Source organism: Mobula hypostoma, chromosome 1 (assembly GCF_963921235.1).
Source record: "Mobula hypostoma chromosome 1, sMobHyp1.1, whole genome shotgun sequence".
Taxonomy (NCBI): domain Eukaryota; kingdom Metazoa; phylum Chordata; class Chondrichthyes; order Myliobatiformes; family Myliobatidae; genus Mobula; species Mobula hypostoma.
In genome coordinates, this window is record NC_086097.1 from 11,485,686 (window position 1) to 11,503,161 (window position 17,476).

Sequence of the window (17,476 nt, forward strand, 5' to 3'; positions counted from 1 at the left end):
TGGGTTTTGAGCAATGAGGAAGGGTTAATTAGCGATCTTGTCGTGAAAGGCCCCTTGGGTAAGAGTGACCATAATATGGTGGAATTCTTCATTAAGATGGAGAGTGACATAGTTAATTCAGAAACAAAGGTTCTGAACTTAAAGAGGGGTAACTTTGAAGGTATGAGACGTGAATTAGCTAAGATAGACTGGCAAATGACACTTAAAGGATTGACGGTGGATATGCAATGGCAAGCATTTAAAGGTTGCATGGATGAACTACAACAATTGTTCATCCCAGTTTGGCAAAAGAATAAATCAGGGAAGGTAGTGCACCCGTGGCTGACAAGGGAAATTAGGGATAGTATCAATTCCAAAGAAGAAGCATACAAATTAGCCAGAAAAAGTGGCTCACCTGAGGACTGGGAGAAATTCAGAGTTCAGCAGAGGAGGACAAAGGGCTTAATTAGGAAGGGGAAAAAAGATTATGAGAGAAAACTGGCAGGGAACATAAAAACGGACTGTAAAAGCTTTTATAGATATGTAAAAAGGAAAAGACTGGTAAAGACAAATGTAGGTCCCCCGCAGACAGAAACAGGTGAATTGATTATGGGGAGCAAGGACATGGCAGACCAATTGAATAATTACTTTGGTTCTGGCTTCACTAAGGAGGACATAAATAATCTTCCCGAAATAGTAGGGGACAGAGGGTCCAGTGAGATGGAGGAACTGAGCGAAATACATGTTAGTAGGGAAGTGGTGTTAGGTAAATTGAAGGGATTGAAGGCAGATAAATCCCCAGGGCCAGATGGTCTGCATCCTAGAGTGCTTAAAGAAGTAGCCCAAGAAATAGTGGATGCATTAGTGATAATTTTTCAAAACTCGTTAGATTCTGGACTAGTTCCTGAGGATTGGAGGGTGGCTAATGTAACCCCACTTTTTAAAAAAGGAGGGAGAGAGAAACCGGGGAATTATAGACCGGTTAGCCTAACGTCAGTGGTGGGGAAACTGCTGGAGTCAGTTATCACGGATGTGATAACACACATTTGGAAAGCAGTGAAATGATCGGACAAAGTCAGCATGGATTTGTGAAAGGAAAATCATGTCTGACGAATCTCATAGAATTTTTTGAGGATGTAACTAGTAGAGTGGATAGGGGAGAACCAGTGGATGTGGTATATTTGGATTTTCAAAAGGCTTTTGACAAGGTCCCACACAGGAGATTAGTGTGCAAACTTAAAGCACACGGTATTGGGGGTAAGGTATTGATGTGGATAGAGAATTGGTTAGCAGACAGGAAGCAAAGAGTGGGAATAAACGGGACCTTTTCAGAATGGCAGGCAGTGACTAGTGGGGTACCGCAAGGCTCAGTGCTGGGACCCCAGTTGTTTACAATATATATTAATGACTTGGCTGAGGGAATTAAATGCAGCATCTCCAAGTTTGCGGATGACACGAAGCTGGGTGGCAGTGTTAGCTGTGAGGAGGATGCTAAGAGGATGCAGAGTGACTTGGATAGTTTGGGTGAGTGGGCAAATTCATGGCAGATGCAATTTAATGTGGATAAATGTGAAGTTATCCACTTTGGTGGCAAAAATAGGAAAACAGATTATTATCTGAATGGTGGCCGATTAGGAAAAGGGGAGGTGCAACGAGACCTGGGTGTCATTATACATCAGTCATTGAAAGTGGGCATGCAGGTACAGCAGGCGGTGAAAAAGGCGAATGGTATGCTGGCATTTATAGCGAGAGGATTCGAGTACAGGAGCAGGGAGGTACTACTGCAGTTGTACAAGGCCTTGGTGAAACCACACCTGGAGTATTGTGTGCAGTTTTGGTCCCCTAATCTGAGGAAAAACATCTTTGCCATAGAGGGAGTACAAAGAAGGTTCACCAGATTGATTCCTGGGATGGCAGGACTTTCATATGAAGAAAGACTGGATGAACTGGGCTTGTACTCGTTGGAATTTAGAAGATTGAGGGGGGATCTGATTGAAACGTATAAAATCCTAAAGGGATTGGACAGGCTAGATGCAGGAAGATTGTTCCCGATGTTGGGGAAGTCCAGAACGAGGGGTCACAGTTTGAGGATAAAGGGGAAGCCTTTTTGGATCGAGATTAGGAAAAACTTCTTCACACAGAGAGTGGTGAATCTGTGGAATTCTCTGCCACAGGAAACAGTTGAGGCCAGTTCATTGGCTATATTTAAGAGGGAGTTAGATATGGCCCTTGTGGCTACGGGGATCAGGGGGTATGGAGGGAAGGCTGGGGCAGGTTTCTGAGTTGGATGATCAGCCATGATCATAATAAATGGCGGTGCAGGCTCGAAGGGCCGAATGGCCTACTCCTGCACCTATTTTCTATGTTTCTATGTTAAAACATTGACTGTTTATTAATTTCTATCGAAGCTGCCTGACCTGCTGAGTTCCTCCAGCATTTGTGTGTGTTGCTCTGGATTTATCAAGGTGTGTTTCCATGATATATCAGTCATTGCTGAAATAGGATGGGGATAATTCAGTTCAAATCTGGAAGGGACTTTTCTTGATTCTTGAACAGTGACGAATTGATTTTAGGGTAAGCTGGCAACAAGAGAAGATGTAGCAAATCATTAACGTGAGATTCTGCAGATGCTGGAAATCCAAAACAACACACACAAAATGCTGGAGGAACTCAGTAAGTTGGGCAGCATTTATGGAAAAGGGCAAGCAGTTAATATTTCGGACCAAGACCCTTCATAAGGACTGACAAATGGTCTCAGCATGAAACATTGACTGTTCATTTCATAGATGCTGCCTGACGTGCTAATTACTCCAGCATTTTGGGCTAGGAAAGACAACATCAGCTGGGAGGTTGACCAATCAACACACGCAAAATGCTGGTGGAAGTTGCCTGCCCATCGCCTCTCTATGGTGCTCCTACCGGCTTCTTCTTTCTTCCATGGCCTTCTGTCTCTTTCACCAATCAACTTCCCAGCTCTTTATTTCATCCCTCCCCCTCCAGGTTTCACCTGTCACCCGGTATTTCTCTCTCCCCTCCCACCACCTTATAAATTATTCCTCAGCTTTCTTTCTCCAGTCCTGCTGAAGGGTTTTGGCTTGAAACGTCGACTGTACTTTTTTCCTTAGATGCTGCCTGACCTGCTGAGTTCCTCCTGCATTTTGCGTGTGTTGCTCGGGTTCCCAGCATCTGCAGATTTTCTCTTGTTTGTGGCTAACTTGACCAGTTAGTGACCCTTGGATGGCAACGGTTAAATTGTTCTGCAGTATCTAAATAATGTGGCAACATTTGTTCAACTCAAAAGAGCAGCCTTTGTATAAGATGAAGGACACCAACTGAGGAAACTGCATATTTTCAGACAAAAACAGGAATGATGGTAAAAATGAAGAGTTAATGCAATGCTAATTATCTGTAGTAACTCATTTTGAAAACAAAGTATCGATGGGTCTTGGAGCATTTTTCAGTGAAAATTTATTTTATAACATTGGAATCTGACCTTGCTAAGTGCTTGTGCATTGACTGAGTCAGAATTTAACATGTTCCATCTGGCATGCTTGGCTTAAACTTCAAAAATAACAATTTAAAACAAAAAAAGGCTATCAAAATCCATTTATAACTTCGTCACCTAAAAATGGAGAGAGCTTCGAAGTTTTGGAGGAACTGCACAGAATTCAAAATAAACTTGGAGTAGATGCTTTTGAAGAGGACAGAAGATATCGAGCAGAAATAAATTCATATTTGAAGGGTCTGGGAGAAGAGAAATATACTTGAAGCAGTAATGATGGCCGGATTATTAAATATTTCTTAAAGTATTGCTGCAAGTGTAATGGAAACTGATGGCAATCACATTTTAATAAAAAATAAGAGCTTGGCAAGAAAGACGTACTTCAGAGTCTCAGTCTCAAAATTGGTTGACACAGTTTGCATAATGCTTTACAATGGCAGTGACCCAGTTCAATTCATACCACTGTCTATAAGGAGTTTGTATGTTCTCCCTGTGACCAAGTAAGTTTCCTCCCATTTTCCAAAGGCAGTACAGGTTACTAAGTTAATTGGACACATGGGTGTAATAGGGCGGCGCAGGCTCGTTGGGCCAGAAGGGCCTGGTAGTTAGAGCTTTATTGTCATTGCTGAGGACAGCGAGATTCAGTACTACTCCATTTAGTCTGAGTTATTTAGAATGACATTCAAGTTACAAGTGAATTAAAAACAAATAGCTCTAAATTTAAAAGAAACAATGGCTGGTCCATTCAGGTCTTGCATGTAAAAAGAAATACAATCATTAGATATAAGATAGCATCAAGAATTCGGCCCACGTATTGCACTTAGAGATTGTCCACTTTGTTTATGGACTATGGGGAGGAATGTAAGGAGGAGGGGGTGTGGCTTTGTTTAGTTGCACAACAGCCCTGGGGGAGAAGCTGTTTTCAGTTTGGATGTCCGTGCATGGACGTTTCTGTATCTTCTGGATGAAAGGAGATTAAACAGAAGATTACTTGGGTGGGATGAGTCCATCACAATGTTGAGAGCTGCTATAGACATTGTGAGATGTAGATGGTTTCCATATCTGGTTGTTGTGTCCCAGTGATGTTCTGTGCAGTCCTTATCTCTCATTGAAGTGTGTTTTGGTCGATCTTGTTGCAGCTAGTGTACCATATTGTCATGCAGTATGTCAGTATGCTCTCAGTTACACATTGATAAAAGTTTACCAGCAGCATTTGGGGCAGATTTGCTCTCTTGAAACTCCTAAGATAGTACAGGTGCTGCTGTGCTATCCCTGTTGTCAAGGTGGTATTGGTGGTCCTGGAACGCACCTCTGAGATGTTCACTCCCAAGAACTTAAAGCTGGAGGTGCTTTCCATTTGAGTAGTGGAGATCGTTTTTCTGAAGGCCTCGATTTCCTGAAATCGATAAAAATTTCTTTGTTTTTTATGTTGAGTAAAAGATTGTAGTTATTGCACTATTCAGACAATTTCTGTGCCTTCTGTCTACATACAACATAAGGATTGATAATTTTTCACTGGGATAACGAACACAGAGGTAGTGAATTCTCTGTGCAGGAAGGCTACAGAAGATCATTTGTTCTTTATATCTCAGATAGAGATGAACAGATTTTTAGATATGAAGGCAATCCAGGGAAGTTGATACAGGAAAGTGTGACTGAGCTAAAAGATTACCGAGGGCTATGGACTATTCAGAAATCTGATGGCAGAGGGCAAGTAATAGTCTTGGAAATGTTGAAAGTATGCTGTACATTCTTTATGTGGATTTGATGACGTTGGAAGGTTCTGGTGTTTGCAGACATCAGTTTCGGAGCAAGAGTGTAAAAGCTGGGCATTAGGGTAATGTGAGAAAGGCAATACCAGGTCCATCATCAGAGTATGGTACCTGCCAATGTGCAATTCTTTTTTACCATTTATCTCTAATCTGTAATCTAATCTTGGTATGCATATATCACATTTCTTAAACTTCCTTTTAAAAAAAAACTGTTGTTTTTTGATCAAATGTTTATTAAATATGGTGTTTGATGATTTCAATGTACAGTATAAATTTAAATGTTTCCACATTGGTAATGCCTCTTGAACCCATACTTGTATTTGTCATCATTACCACCATGAACCAGTCTGTTCAGAGTATGTAGGCCAATGAAAAGGATACTCGTCCCACTGGCAAAACATTATCACAAACTGTGCATGCATTTTTCATGAAAATTGGATCCTTGTTGAAATAGGAAGAAGTGTATATTCAGCAGAACAGTAGGGTTAAACAAAGAGGCACCCTAATTTCATATGCACCTGAAAGGTAACTTGGATAAAGACTATGGATCAGGATTATTGCAGACATAACCTTTTGCTGATGAAATTAATCCTTGAGCACGATTCTATAAAAGTAAATACACTTCATAGCTTGGCAGAAATAAAGTTGAAGGATATGAGCAATGTGTTGAAGATGGCCATCTGTGTCCAATGGCATGGCAAATCATGTGGAAAGTAATATTGTACAAAATGAAATGGCTGTTTGAGTGAAATCCAACAGAAAACTAGTTGTGAAATCCAATTGCCTGATGTTCCAAAGTCTAATTTTTCGAAGGGTGAGGATAAATCATCTTGTGTAGAACTTGGGGAAAACTGTTTCCTTAGTCTTTCAGTTTTGAGGATGTGTTTTTCCCAAGGTAACAATGTTGGGCTGCTTGAAGAATTTAGGAATCCAAGTAACACATCTTTTCAGAGTATTTAAACACAGAAGAATATTGTCTCTAGACGGGGTATATTCAGAGCGTTTAATATAAATTGACAAAATATTACTGTACTGGATTGTGAACTTCAGGAAATTAAGATAAAAATTAATTTCTGGTGTGTGCTCCGTTTTATATTATTTTCAATGTATAAGCAAGTGGTGATGCTTTTGAACTGGGTATAGTTTATGAAGCCACATTAGAATAAACCTAAATGTTTGGCTTCATTTGCAGCTTTTTGAGTTGATGTCCAGCTTCTGTGTATCCAAAAGAAAGTGCAGATTTCCAAAACATATCCTTTTTGTATAATTAAGAAGAAAAGTTTTTTTTAAACTTGCCCTGGAGTTCATTACAAAGCTGATTATAACACTGAACCTAATTCACAAGTCAAGACTTTTACGTAAAAGATTGAATTAGACATGCAATTTAACTTGAATATACATGTATGTTGATGAATGAAATTTCATGAAATTCATCGCATTAAAACACAATTTGCAAAATTATCTGAATCCAAATGACCCTTCAGATTAGCTTAATTTACAATTATACTCCAACTACCACAAGCGGAATTTCTGGTGGCCAGTCATTTTTATTTCTATCCCCATTCCCATTCTGACATGTCAGTCTGTAGCCTTCCCTTTTGCCACGATGAGGCCACGCTCAGGGTGGAGGAGCAACACCTTATATTCTATCTAACTATCTTCCAACCTGATGGCATGAACATTTTCCCCTCTCCCCATTTTTTTATTCTGGTGTCTTCCCCCATCCTTTCCAGTCCTGAAGAAGGGACTCAGCCTGAAGCATTAACTGTTTATTCATTTCCATCAATGCTGCCTGACCTGCTAAGCTCCCCTAGCATTTTATATATGTGTGTGTGTTAACTTGGAATTGTTTTCTTTTGATAGATTGACATCCTAGAATACATCCATGACCATGAGTACGTGCATGGAGACATCAAAGCTTCCAATCTCCTCCTCAGTTACAAGAATCCAAATGAGGTTTTGTTTTTACTTTTGGATGTTATTTAATGCTATCATAAGTTACTTGCATATAGTCAAGAATAATAGAAAAGCTTACTGCATTGAGGTCGGTGACCAGTGGTGTGCCTCGGGGATCTGTACAGGTACCCGTGATTTTTATAAGTGACCTGAATGAGGAAGTGGAGGGATTGGTTAGTAAATTTGATGATGACACAAGGGTTAGGGATAGTGTGGAGGGCTGTCAGAGGTTACAACGGGACATTGATAGGATGCAAAACTAGGCTGAGGAATGGCAGATGGAGTTCCGGATAAGTGTTAGGTTGTTCATTTTGGTAGGTCAGATATGATGGCAGAATATAGTATTAATGGTAAGACTCTTGGCATATGGAGGATCAGAGGGATCTTGGAGTCCAAGCCCATAGGACACTCAAAGCTGCTGTGCAGGTTGACTGTATGGTTAAGAAGGCATACAGTGCATTGGCCTGCATCAACCGTGGGATTGAATTTAAGAGCCAAGAGGTAATGTTACAGCCATATAAGACCCTGGTCAGACCCCACTTGGAGTACTGTGCTCAGTTCTGGTCACCTCACTACGAGAAGGATGTGGAACCTATAGAAAGGGTGCAGAGGAGATTTACAAGGATGTTGCCTGGATTGAGGAGCATGCCTTATGGGAATAGGCTGAGTGAACTCTGCCTTTTCTCCTTGGAGTGGTAGAGAATTAGAGGTGTATGAGATGATGAGAGGCATTGATCATGCGGGTAGTCAGAGGCTTTTTCCCAGGCTGAAATGGCTGACATGAGAGGGCAAAGTTTTAAGGTGCTTGTAGGTAGGTACAGAGGAGATGTCAAGGGTAAGTTTTTTATGCAGAGAGTGGTGAGTGCATGGAATGGGCTGCCGGCAATGGTGGTGGAGGCAGGTACGATAGGGTATTTTAAGAGACTCCTGGATAGGTATATGGAGCTTAGAAAAATCGAGGGCAATGGGTAACCCTAGGTAAATTCTAAAATCAGTACGTGGTTGGCACAGCATTGTGGGCTGAAGGGCCTGAATTGTGCTGTAGGTTTTCTATGTTTCTAATTCCAAACGTAGGTGCAGTTATAGGTCAGTGAATATAAAAATACAAAGAAATGTTCAATGGAATATAGTGTATTGAAGTGTATGGTCGTGCACTTTGGTTGAAGAAATAAAGGAATTAACTATTTTCTAAATGGGGAGAAAATTCAAAAGTCAGAGCTGCAAAGGGACTTGGGTTCGATTCCATAAAGGTTAACTTGCAGGTTGAGTCGGTGGTAAGGAAGGCAATCGTGATGTTTGCATTCATTTTGAGAGGACTAGAATGTAAAATGTTGAGGCTTTGAAGCATTGTTCAGACTGCACTTGGAGTATTATGAGCAGTTTTGGGCCCCTTACTTTAAGAAAGGATGTGCTGGCGTTGGAGGGCTTCCAGAGAAATTTCACAAAAATGATCCCAGGAATGAAAGGATTAACATAAGAGGAGGGTTTGATTGCTCTGGGCCTGTACTCACTGAAGTTTAGAAGAATGAGGGGGAAATCTCATTGAAACATATCAAATGTTGAATGGCTTGGATAGAGTGGGTATAGAGATGTTTCCTATTGTAGGGGAGTCTGGGGGCACGGTATCAGAGTTGAAGGATATCCCTTTAGAAAAGAATTAAGGAGGAATTTCTTTAGCCAGAGGGTGGTGAATCTGTGGAATTCATTGTCACGAATGGTTACGGAGGCCAAGTCATTGGGTATATTTAACACGGAGGCTGATGCTTTCTTGATTAGTAAGCGTGTCAAAGGCAAGAGATTGGGATAATCATGGAATGGTGGAGCAGACTCCATGGGCCTAATGGCCTAATTCTGCTCCTTTGTCTTATGGTCTTATGAAATGTTTAAACTAATTTTGCAGTGGGTTGGATAGGAAGACTTTGAAAAGGCGGGTGGTCGGGGAAGTATTAATTTTTGGAAGAGTAAACTAATTATGGGTGGCAGGGTGAAGATGCATTCTACCAAAGGAGGTGTAAGGCATCCCTCCTTCCCTCTGTTAGCTTGCAGGTTACCTTTGTGCAAGGTTTGGCACCTGCTTAGCTTCCCGATCAGGGTCACATTCAGCCATGGGAGTGGATGGTGCATATCATAAGTCCTGCTTATGTGACCAGTGACACTAGGCAGACAATCTCTGAAAAGTATTGATAATGGCTGAGGTCACCTGTCCTGTAAAGGCAGTGCCAGAAGATGGCAATGGCAAACCAGTTGTGTAGAAAAATTTGCCAAGAGCAATCGTGGTGACGGAATGACCACATCATACAACATGGCACATAACAAATGAACAAAATTAACTGCACAATAACATTTTTAGTCCAGACCAGACAGAGTGCAAGACAATGTGGGAGAGGTTTACAGTGCATTAAACAACGTATATCAGCTGTATGTGCAATTAATCATGTGGGGTTAGTGTTGTGGCAATAATACTTATGAGATTGGGGTAAAGAAAAGGGACAAGGGGATGAATAAATATTCCAGGAAAAAGGATGTTCAGAAAACATAGGGAAAGAAAGAAAAGGAGGAGGGGAGGCAAATTACTAAGGTGAATTTTGCACTGTATGGCCTGAAACAGTCAATGAGTGAAAGTGAATCAAGAAATAAAAAGACACTTTACTCAGACTGTTTTCTCAACCAGAGGATATTGAATAACTTTGTAGGGAATCTTAAGATGAGCATAGTCCAATACTTTGTGACATCTACCCAGATATAGTCTGTGACAGCAACATTGTAAGAACTACAGGTTGGAAGAAGTTTTCTGAAGTATATTTACAACCTCAGACAGTATATTTTGGGCCGAGTGAAGGTGACATTGCTGAATTTGGTTGCTGAAGTGAGCCAGCAAAGTGGAATAAGCTTTAATAGTGTGGCATCCAGCAAAAACACATCACATCATCATCTGCTTTTGAAAAGCAATGAAGAAGGAAAGATATCACCCCGAGATAAAAATATCAATTGGTTAAGGGCCAATCTCAATGGTATAAGATTAGACTTGTAGTTTGGCAGGCAACATTGTAGTTGAATATTGCTATAGGTGTTTCAGCTACTTATAATAACACAGAACATTTCAGCCATCTGGTCTTTGCTGGTCCACTGTAGAGCAATCTTACCATCTCATTCTTCTAATTTGCCTATAACCTTGCAGCTTATTTACTCCAAGGTGCCTGTCATTTTCCCTTTGGATTCTGTTCTGCTTTAACTACAACAAGCGGTGATTCACTGAGGCATTTGAACCACAGGCCTGCTTTTGGAATATGGGGAGGCATCTGCTGCAGACCCGTAAAGTCATAGAATGTGGAATATGGGGAAGCATCTGCTGCAGACCTGTAAAGTCATAGAAAGTGGAATATGGGGAGGCATCTGCTGCAGACCCATAAAGTCATAGAAAGTGGAATATGGGGAGGCATCTGCTGGAGACCCATAAAGTCATAGAAAGATGTATGCAGAAAGGACGTACAAGCCAAAGTCATTGGAGCTGTGAGACGTCAGCACTTGCAGTTGCATCATATAACCATATAACAATTACAGCACGGAAACAGGCCATCTCAGCCCTTCTAGTCCATGCCGAGCTCTTACCCTATCCTTGTCCCACTGACCTGCACTCAGCCCATAACCCTCCATTCCTTTCCTGTCCATATATCAATCCAATTTAACTTTAAACGACAACATAGAACCTGCCTCAAACACTTCTGCTGGAAGCTCGTTCCACACAGCTACCACTCTCTGAGTGAAGAAGTTCCACCTCATGTTACCCCTAAACTTTTGTCCTCTAATTCTCAACCCATGTCCACTTGTTTGAATCTTCCCCACTCTGAATGGAAAAAGTCTAACCACGTCAACTCTATCAATCCCCCTCATAATTTTAAACATCTCTATCAAGTCCCCCCTTAACCTTCTACGCTCCAAAGAATGAAGACCTAACTTGTTCAACCTTTCTCTGTAACTTAGGAGATGAAACCCAGGCAACATTTTAGTAAACCTCCTCTGTACTCTCTCAATTTTATTGACATCTTTCCTATAATTCAGTGACCAGAACTGTACACAGTACTCCAGATTTGGCCTTAGCAATGCCTTATACAAATTCAACATTACATCCCAACTCCTATGCTCAATGCTCTGATTAATAAAGGCCAGCAAACCAAAAGCTTTCCTCACCACCCTATCCACATGAGATTCCATCTTCAGGGAACTAGGCACCATTATTCCTAGATCCCTCTGTTCTAAAGCATTCTTGAATGCCCTACGATTTTCCATGTATGTCCTATTCTGATTAGTTCTACCAAAATGTATCACCTCACATTTTACAGCATCAAACTCCATCTGCCATGTTTCAGCCCACTCTTCTAACTGCCCTATATCTCTCTGCAAGTTTTAAAAACCTACCTCATCATCCACAACACCACCTATCTTAGTATCATCTGCATACTTACTCATCCAATTTACCACCCCATCATCCAGATCATTAATATATATTACAAACAACATTGGACCCAGTACAGATCCCTGAGGCACAATGCTACACACCGTCCTCCAATCTGAGACACAGTTATCCACCACTACTCTCTGGCGTCTCCCATCTAGCCGCCGCTGAATCCATTTTACTACTTCCATATTAATTGCATCACATTGTTATTCTGCAGTTCTACTTCCCTGTGAGGGAGAAGTGAAAGCCAGAGCTTCCCTAATGAATAGACAGTCAATAACCCACAAAAAGAATTGAAAAGAAAAAATGAAGTTAAGAGGCAAACTAAAACTAGGAATGGAGAATAAGAAGTATCAGAAATGGCTGGCATTAAAGGTAATCCAAAAATGCTTTATGGGCTTGTAAGCAGTTAAATGATTGAGAAGGAAGACAGTACAGTTTGGTCACCTTGTTAAAAGAAAAGACATCATTAAAACATGAAAACATTTCAGAGATTTATGAGGATGCAACCAGAGCCTGAGGTGAGTAAGGTAGGACTTTATTCCTTGAAACCTAGGAAATTGAGTGGCCACCTTATAGGCGGTGCTACACTAGTGCTCCGCTTAGCGTGATGCTATTACAGCTAGGGGCATCAGAGATCAGAGTTCAATTCTGATGTCGTCTGTAAGGAGTTTGTATGTTCTTCTCTGTGAACATATGTTTCCTCCTGGTGTTCTAGTTCCTCCCACATTCCAAAGATGTACTATTTCGTAGGTTATTTGAGCATGTAAAATGTCCTATGATTAGGCTACTGTTAAATACATTGGTTGCTGGGCAGTGTGTCTCATTAGGCAAAGGGCTTGTTCCACGGTGTATCTCTAAATAAAACAAAATCATGAGGGGTATTGATGGGGTGAACATGTATAGTCTTTATTCTTAGAGAGGGAGAATTAAAAACTAGAGGGCATAGATTTAAAAGGTTAAATGAAGCAGAAGTCAGAGACCCCTGAGAAACAACTTCACATAGAGGGTGCTGCAAGTATGAAACACGTTGACAGAAAAAAATGGTTGAGGCAGGAACAATGACAGCATTTAAAGACATTTGGATGAGCTGACTCGATGGCCAAATGTCCTAATTATGCTTCTGTATCTTATGTTCACATGGATAGAAGGGATTTAGATGGTTCTGGGACTAGCTTGGTAGGCATTATAGTTGGCATGGATGGGTTGGAGCAAAGGATCTGTTTTCATTATTGTATTAGTCTGACTATGGAGAAGAAGCTACACTTGGAGACAAACCACATAGCTGAGGTATTGAATGCATACTTTTACCAAGGAAATAAATGCTGTGAGAGCCTCAGTGTAAGTTTTAGATTCTTGATGACTAAAATCTGATCGAACAGAGATTTGGAAGACTCACTGCACTGAAACTGGACACGTCAACTGCTTCAGCTGTGATGCATCTTAAATTGCTGAGGAAAGCAAGGGAGGAATTTGAAGATGCCATGACCAAAGTCTTCCAAATCATTTTGTAGTAGTATTAATAACAACTTATTCATAGAGCATTTTTATATAATATAGTTTAAAGTGCTCTACAGTGGGATAATGTGCAAACATGAAATAAAGGACAAAAAGATGTTAGAAGTAAGGTTAAATAGGTTTTGAACTTTTATTTAAAAGTGTCAACAGACTCTGCATCTCTTATAATTTTAGATATTTAGTTCCATAGCTCAGGAAGGTGGCTCAAAAAAGTTGATCTGCGAATGATCTGTTGAAGGAGATTATTTAAATTTAAGAGAATAGTCTTGTAGGGGTGATGCCTGAAGATTAGCATATTTTATACCATTGTTCAAAAGAAAAACTGGAGTTAATACCAGTTACTAAACATGTGACACTCGATAGGGAAAAATATTTAAACAATCAATTAAAATTCTTGGACTGAAACGTCAACTATTTACTCTTTTCCATAGATGCTGCTTGGCCTGCTGAGTTCCTCCAGCATTTTGAATCTGTTGATCAAAATTAGCAGTCATTTGGGGTAAAATCTGAGGAGCAAAATCACTGCATGATTTGTTAATGCCAAATTATCAATTAAAATAGTTTTTAATGAAGTAACATAAAAGGAAGTTTAATTGGTGGTATATATTGGTTTCTAAGAAGCACATGGTATGGTGCTACATGATAGACGTGTCATCAAAGTTGAAGGCCTGTAACAGCATACATAGATAGAAAATTGACTAACAGAAAACAACAGGTTAGTAATGACAAGTTGTAATTTGGTCTAGAGGGTGGTGTACAGTGTTAGACTGTTATGAATTTCCAGTTCCTGCTGACACAAAACTTTTTCACATGGTTAAAATTTAGGAGGATAACCTGGACCTGAAGAGAAATTGTTAGGGTGGTGTAATGGGCAGAAAGGTGGAAGATGAGACAATACTGAAAAATTTGAGATGCTATATTTATTAGGAAATTTAAAAGTGGTGATATAAATTAAGATGCATTTCTACAAGGAGGACAGAAGCAATGTGATCTGGTGGTCTGTGCATTGTTCATTGAGACGGGTGGCAATGTTGAAATGTGAGGTTTTGTATGCACTGTGGCTGGTTGTGTTGGAGGCAAATCCAATTTGTATCTTTCAAAAGGGAGGTGGGCACTAAACTGATAGTTGAAAATATTTACAGCATGGGCTGAGGTGCTGAAGTTGCAGTTAGATTTCTTACTCACCAAGCTAAATCACTTTTTCTTTATCCACATCATGAAAGCTGAGCTAACTCAATTTTTTGACCATTGCACAATGGAGCAGTGAGATAAATGAAAACAGGCTGTGAATAATGAACTTGCCATCAATATCTGTATTTATCATTGGCTTATTTTTGTCATGCCCTGGTCTGATTTAACATTAATTTTCCTAGGTGTATTTGGTTGATTATGGCCTAGCATATAGATACTGTCCAGATGGAGTACATAAAGAATACAAGGAAGATCCAAAGCGTTGCCATGATGGTACTCTTGAGTTTACAAGTATGGATGCACACAAAGGTGCAGGTAAGTGTGCAAAGTAAAAGTAACCTATCTTAGGTAGATAATTAATTTTTGTGATTTTTTTTTCATATTAATCATTTAATATGCTGAGTTTTGTCATCTTGCACTATTTTTTGTAATTAAATATGGGCATAGTTGTGTATTATCTTCCCCATCCAAATATATGCACAACTACTATTTGTAGTCATTATGGTGGCTTAGTTTCCTAAAAGAAAAGGTCAATTTTAACTGTCTGGATTTTCACATGGCTTTTAGATTCTGTGACATCACCACCTTGAATTCTTTGCAATAATTTGAGTACAAGCTCAAAGGGTGAGTATTGATTATAGGATTATGGAAAGTTACATTGAGTAATCGATATAAATCAATCAAGCAAAGATGCCATCCAGGCAGATGATAGGTAATAGCACTTACTTTCTTCTAGATACAGGTACGTGACCACTGTCAAAATAAATTGGCTATTGGTGAAAAATGAAATCAAATCCTTAGAGGTGACATAGAAGATGTAGAATCCTTATGGGTAGAGTTAAGAATGGCAAGGGTGAAAAGTGGAGGGTAAAAAGACCCTCCTCCAAATAGTAGCAAGGGATGTAGAATACAAATTACAATGGGAGTTATAAAAGGCATGTAAAAAGGACAATGTTACAATAGTAATAGGGGACTTCAATATGCAGGTAGATTTGGAAAATCAGGTTGGTGATGGATCCCAAGAGAGGGAATTTGTAGAATTCCTTAGAGCAGCTTGTATTTGAGCCCAGTAGGGGGAAGGCAATTCTGGACTAGGTATTGTGTAATGTACCAAATTTGATTCCGGAGCTTAAGGTAAAGGAACACTTAGGAAACAGTGATCATAATATAATAGAATTCACTAGCCACTTTGAGAGGGATAAGATACAGTTAGATGAATCAGCATTATGGTGGAGTAAAGGAGCATGAGAGAAGAGCTGGCATCGTTGATTGGAAGGGGACACTAGTAGGGATGATGGCAGAAAAATGATGGCTGGAGTTTCTAAGGACAATTTGGAAGGCGCAGGATAGATATATCCCAAAGATGAAGTAGTATTCTATAGGGACAATGATGTGGCCGTGTCAGACCAGACAAGGGAAGTCAAAGACAGCATAAAAGAAAGAGGGCATACAATATTGCCAAAATTAGTGGGAAGTTAGATAATTGGGAAGCTTTTTAAAAACCAGCAGAAGGCAATTAAAAACCTAGGAGAGAAAAGATGAAATATGAAGGGAAGTTAGCTAATAATGTAATAGAGTTTTAAAAATATGTAAAGAGTAAAAGAGAGGCAAGAGTGGATATCAGACTGCTGGAAAATGACGCTGGAGAGGTAGTAATGGGGGGCAAGGAAATGGCAGAGGAACTTAAGTATTTTCAGAATCCAAATCGGATTCAATATTGCTGACATATGTTGTGAAGTTTGTTAACTTTACAGCAGCAATGCAATGAAATCTGTAATATATTGAGAAAAAAAGATATATTAAAATAAGTAGTGCAAAAGAAACAAAAGTAGTGAGGTAGTGTTCATGGGTTCAATGTCTATTTAGAAATTGGATGGCAGAGGGGGAAGAAGCTGTTCCTGAATTGTAGAGTGTGCCTTCAGGCTTCTGTACCTCCTTCCCTACCATAATAGTGTGAAGAGGGCATGTCCTGGGTGGTGAGGTTCATTAATGATGGACACCGCCTTCCTAAGGCACAGCTCCTTGAAGATAACTTGGATACTACAGAGACTAGTACCCATGATGGAGCTGACAATCTTATGCTGTAGCACCCCCCCCCCCATACCTATCAGTGACGCAGCCAGTCAGAATGATCTCCACAGTACATTTGTAGAAGTTTTTGAGTGCTTTAGTGACAAACCAAATATCCTCAAACTCCTAATGAAATAAAGCCGTCGTCTTGCTGCCTTTATAGCTGCATCAGTATGTTGCATCCAAGTTGGGTCCTCAGAGATACTGACACCCAGGGACTTCAGATTGCTCACTCTTTCTGTTTATGATCCCTTTGAGGATTGGTTCCCTCGTCTTACCCTTCCTGGAGTAAGCTTTGTGTCAGTTTTCACTATGGAAGACATGAAGTGTATGCCAGGAATTGGAGCAGAAATGAGTGTTGTTGCTATTACCAAGGAGAAGGTGCTTGCAACGCTGAAAGGTTTGAAGGCAGATAAATCACCTATACCAGATGGTCTACATCCCGGGCTTCTGAAAAAGGTTGCTGAAAATTGTGGAGGCATTAGGAATGATTTTTCAAAAATTACTAGATTCTGGACTTGTTCCAGAGGGCAGGAAAATCGCGAATGTCACTCCACTTTTGAAGAAGGGAGAGAGGCAGAAGAAAAGAAATGTAGACTAGTTACTCTGACTTAAGTAGTTGGGAGAATGTTGAAGTCCATTATTAGGGATGAGGTTTTGCAGTACTTTAAGACATATGATAAAAGAGGCATAAGTCAGCATGGTCTCCTGATAAATCTGTTGGAGTTCTTTGAGGAAATAACAGGCAAGATAAACAAAAGAGTCAGTGGATGTTGTTTACTTGGATTTTCAGACGGCTTTTAACAAGGCACATGAGGATGCTTAATAAGGGCCCATGGTTTTACAGGAAAGATACTAATCTGAATAGAAGATTGGCTGTTCTGCAGGAGTCGGTGTTGGGACTACTTCATTTCATGTTATTTCTAAATAATTTAGATTACGGAATTGATAACTTTGTGGCCATGTTTTTGCACAATACGAGGATAGTTGGAGGGGCAAGTAGTGTTGAGGAAACAGGGAAGTTGTAGAAGG

At 40.1% G+C, this 17,476-nt stretch overlaps 1 protein-coding gene across 2 annotated transcripts in view; it reads left to right on the forward strand.

The window, feature by feature from the left end:
* The window catches only part of vrk1 (VRK serine/threonine kinase 1), a 92,344-nt gene that overhangs the window by 40,318 nt on the left and 34,550 nt on the right, over positions 1-17,476 (forward strand). For both annotated transcript variants that reach the window (XM_063043618.1, XM_063043625.1), the window contains exons 8-9: positions 7,117-7,209; positions 14,557-14,689. In XM_063043618.1, coding sequence (XP_062899688.1) covers positions 7,117-7,209; positions 14,557-14,689 — 226 coding nt within the window. The remainder of the gene's footprint in view (positions 1-7,116; positions 7,210-14,556; positions 14,690-17,476) is intronic.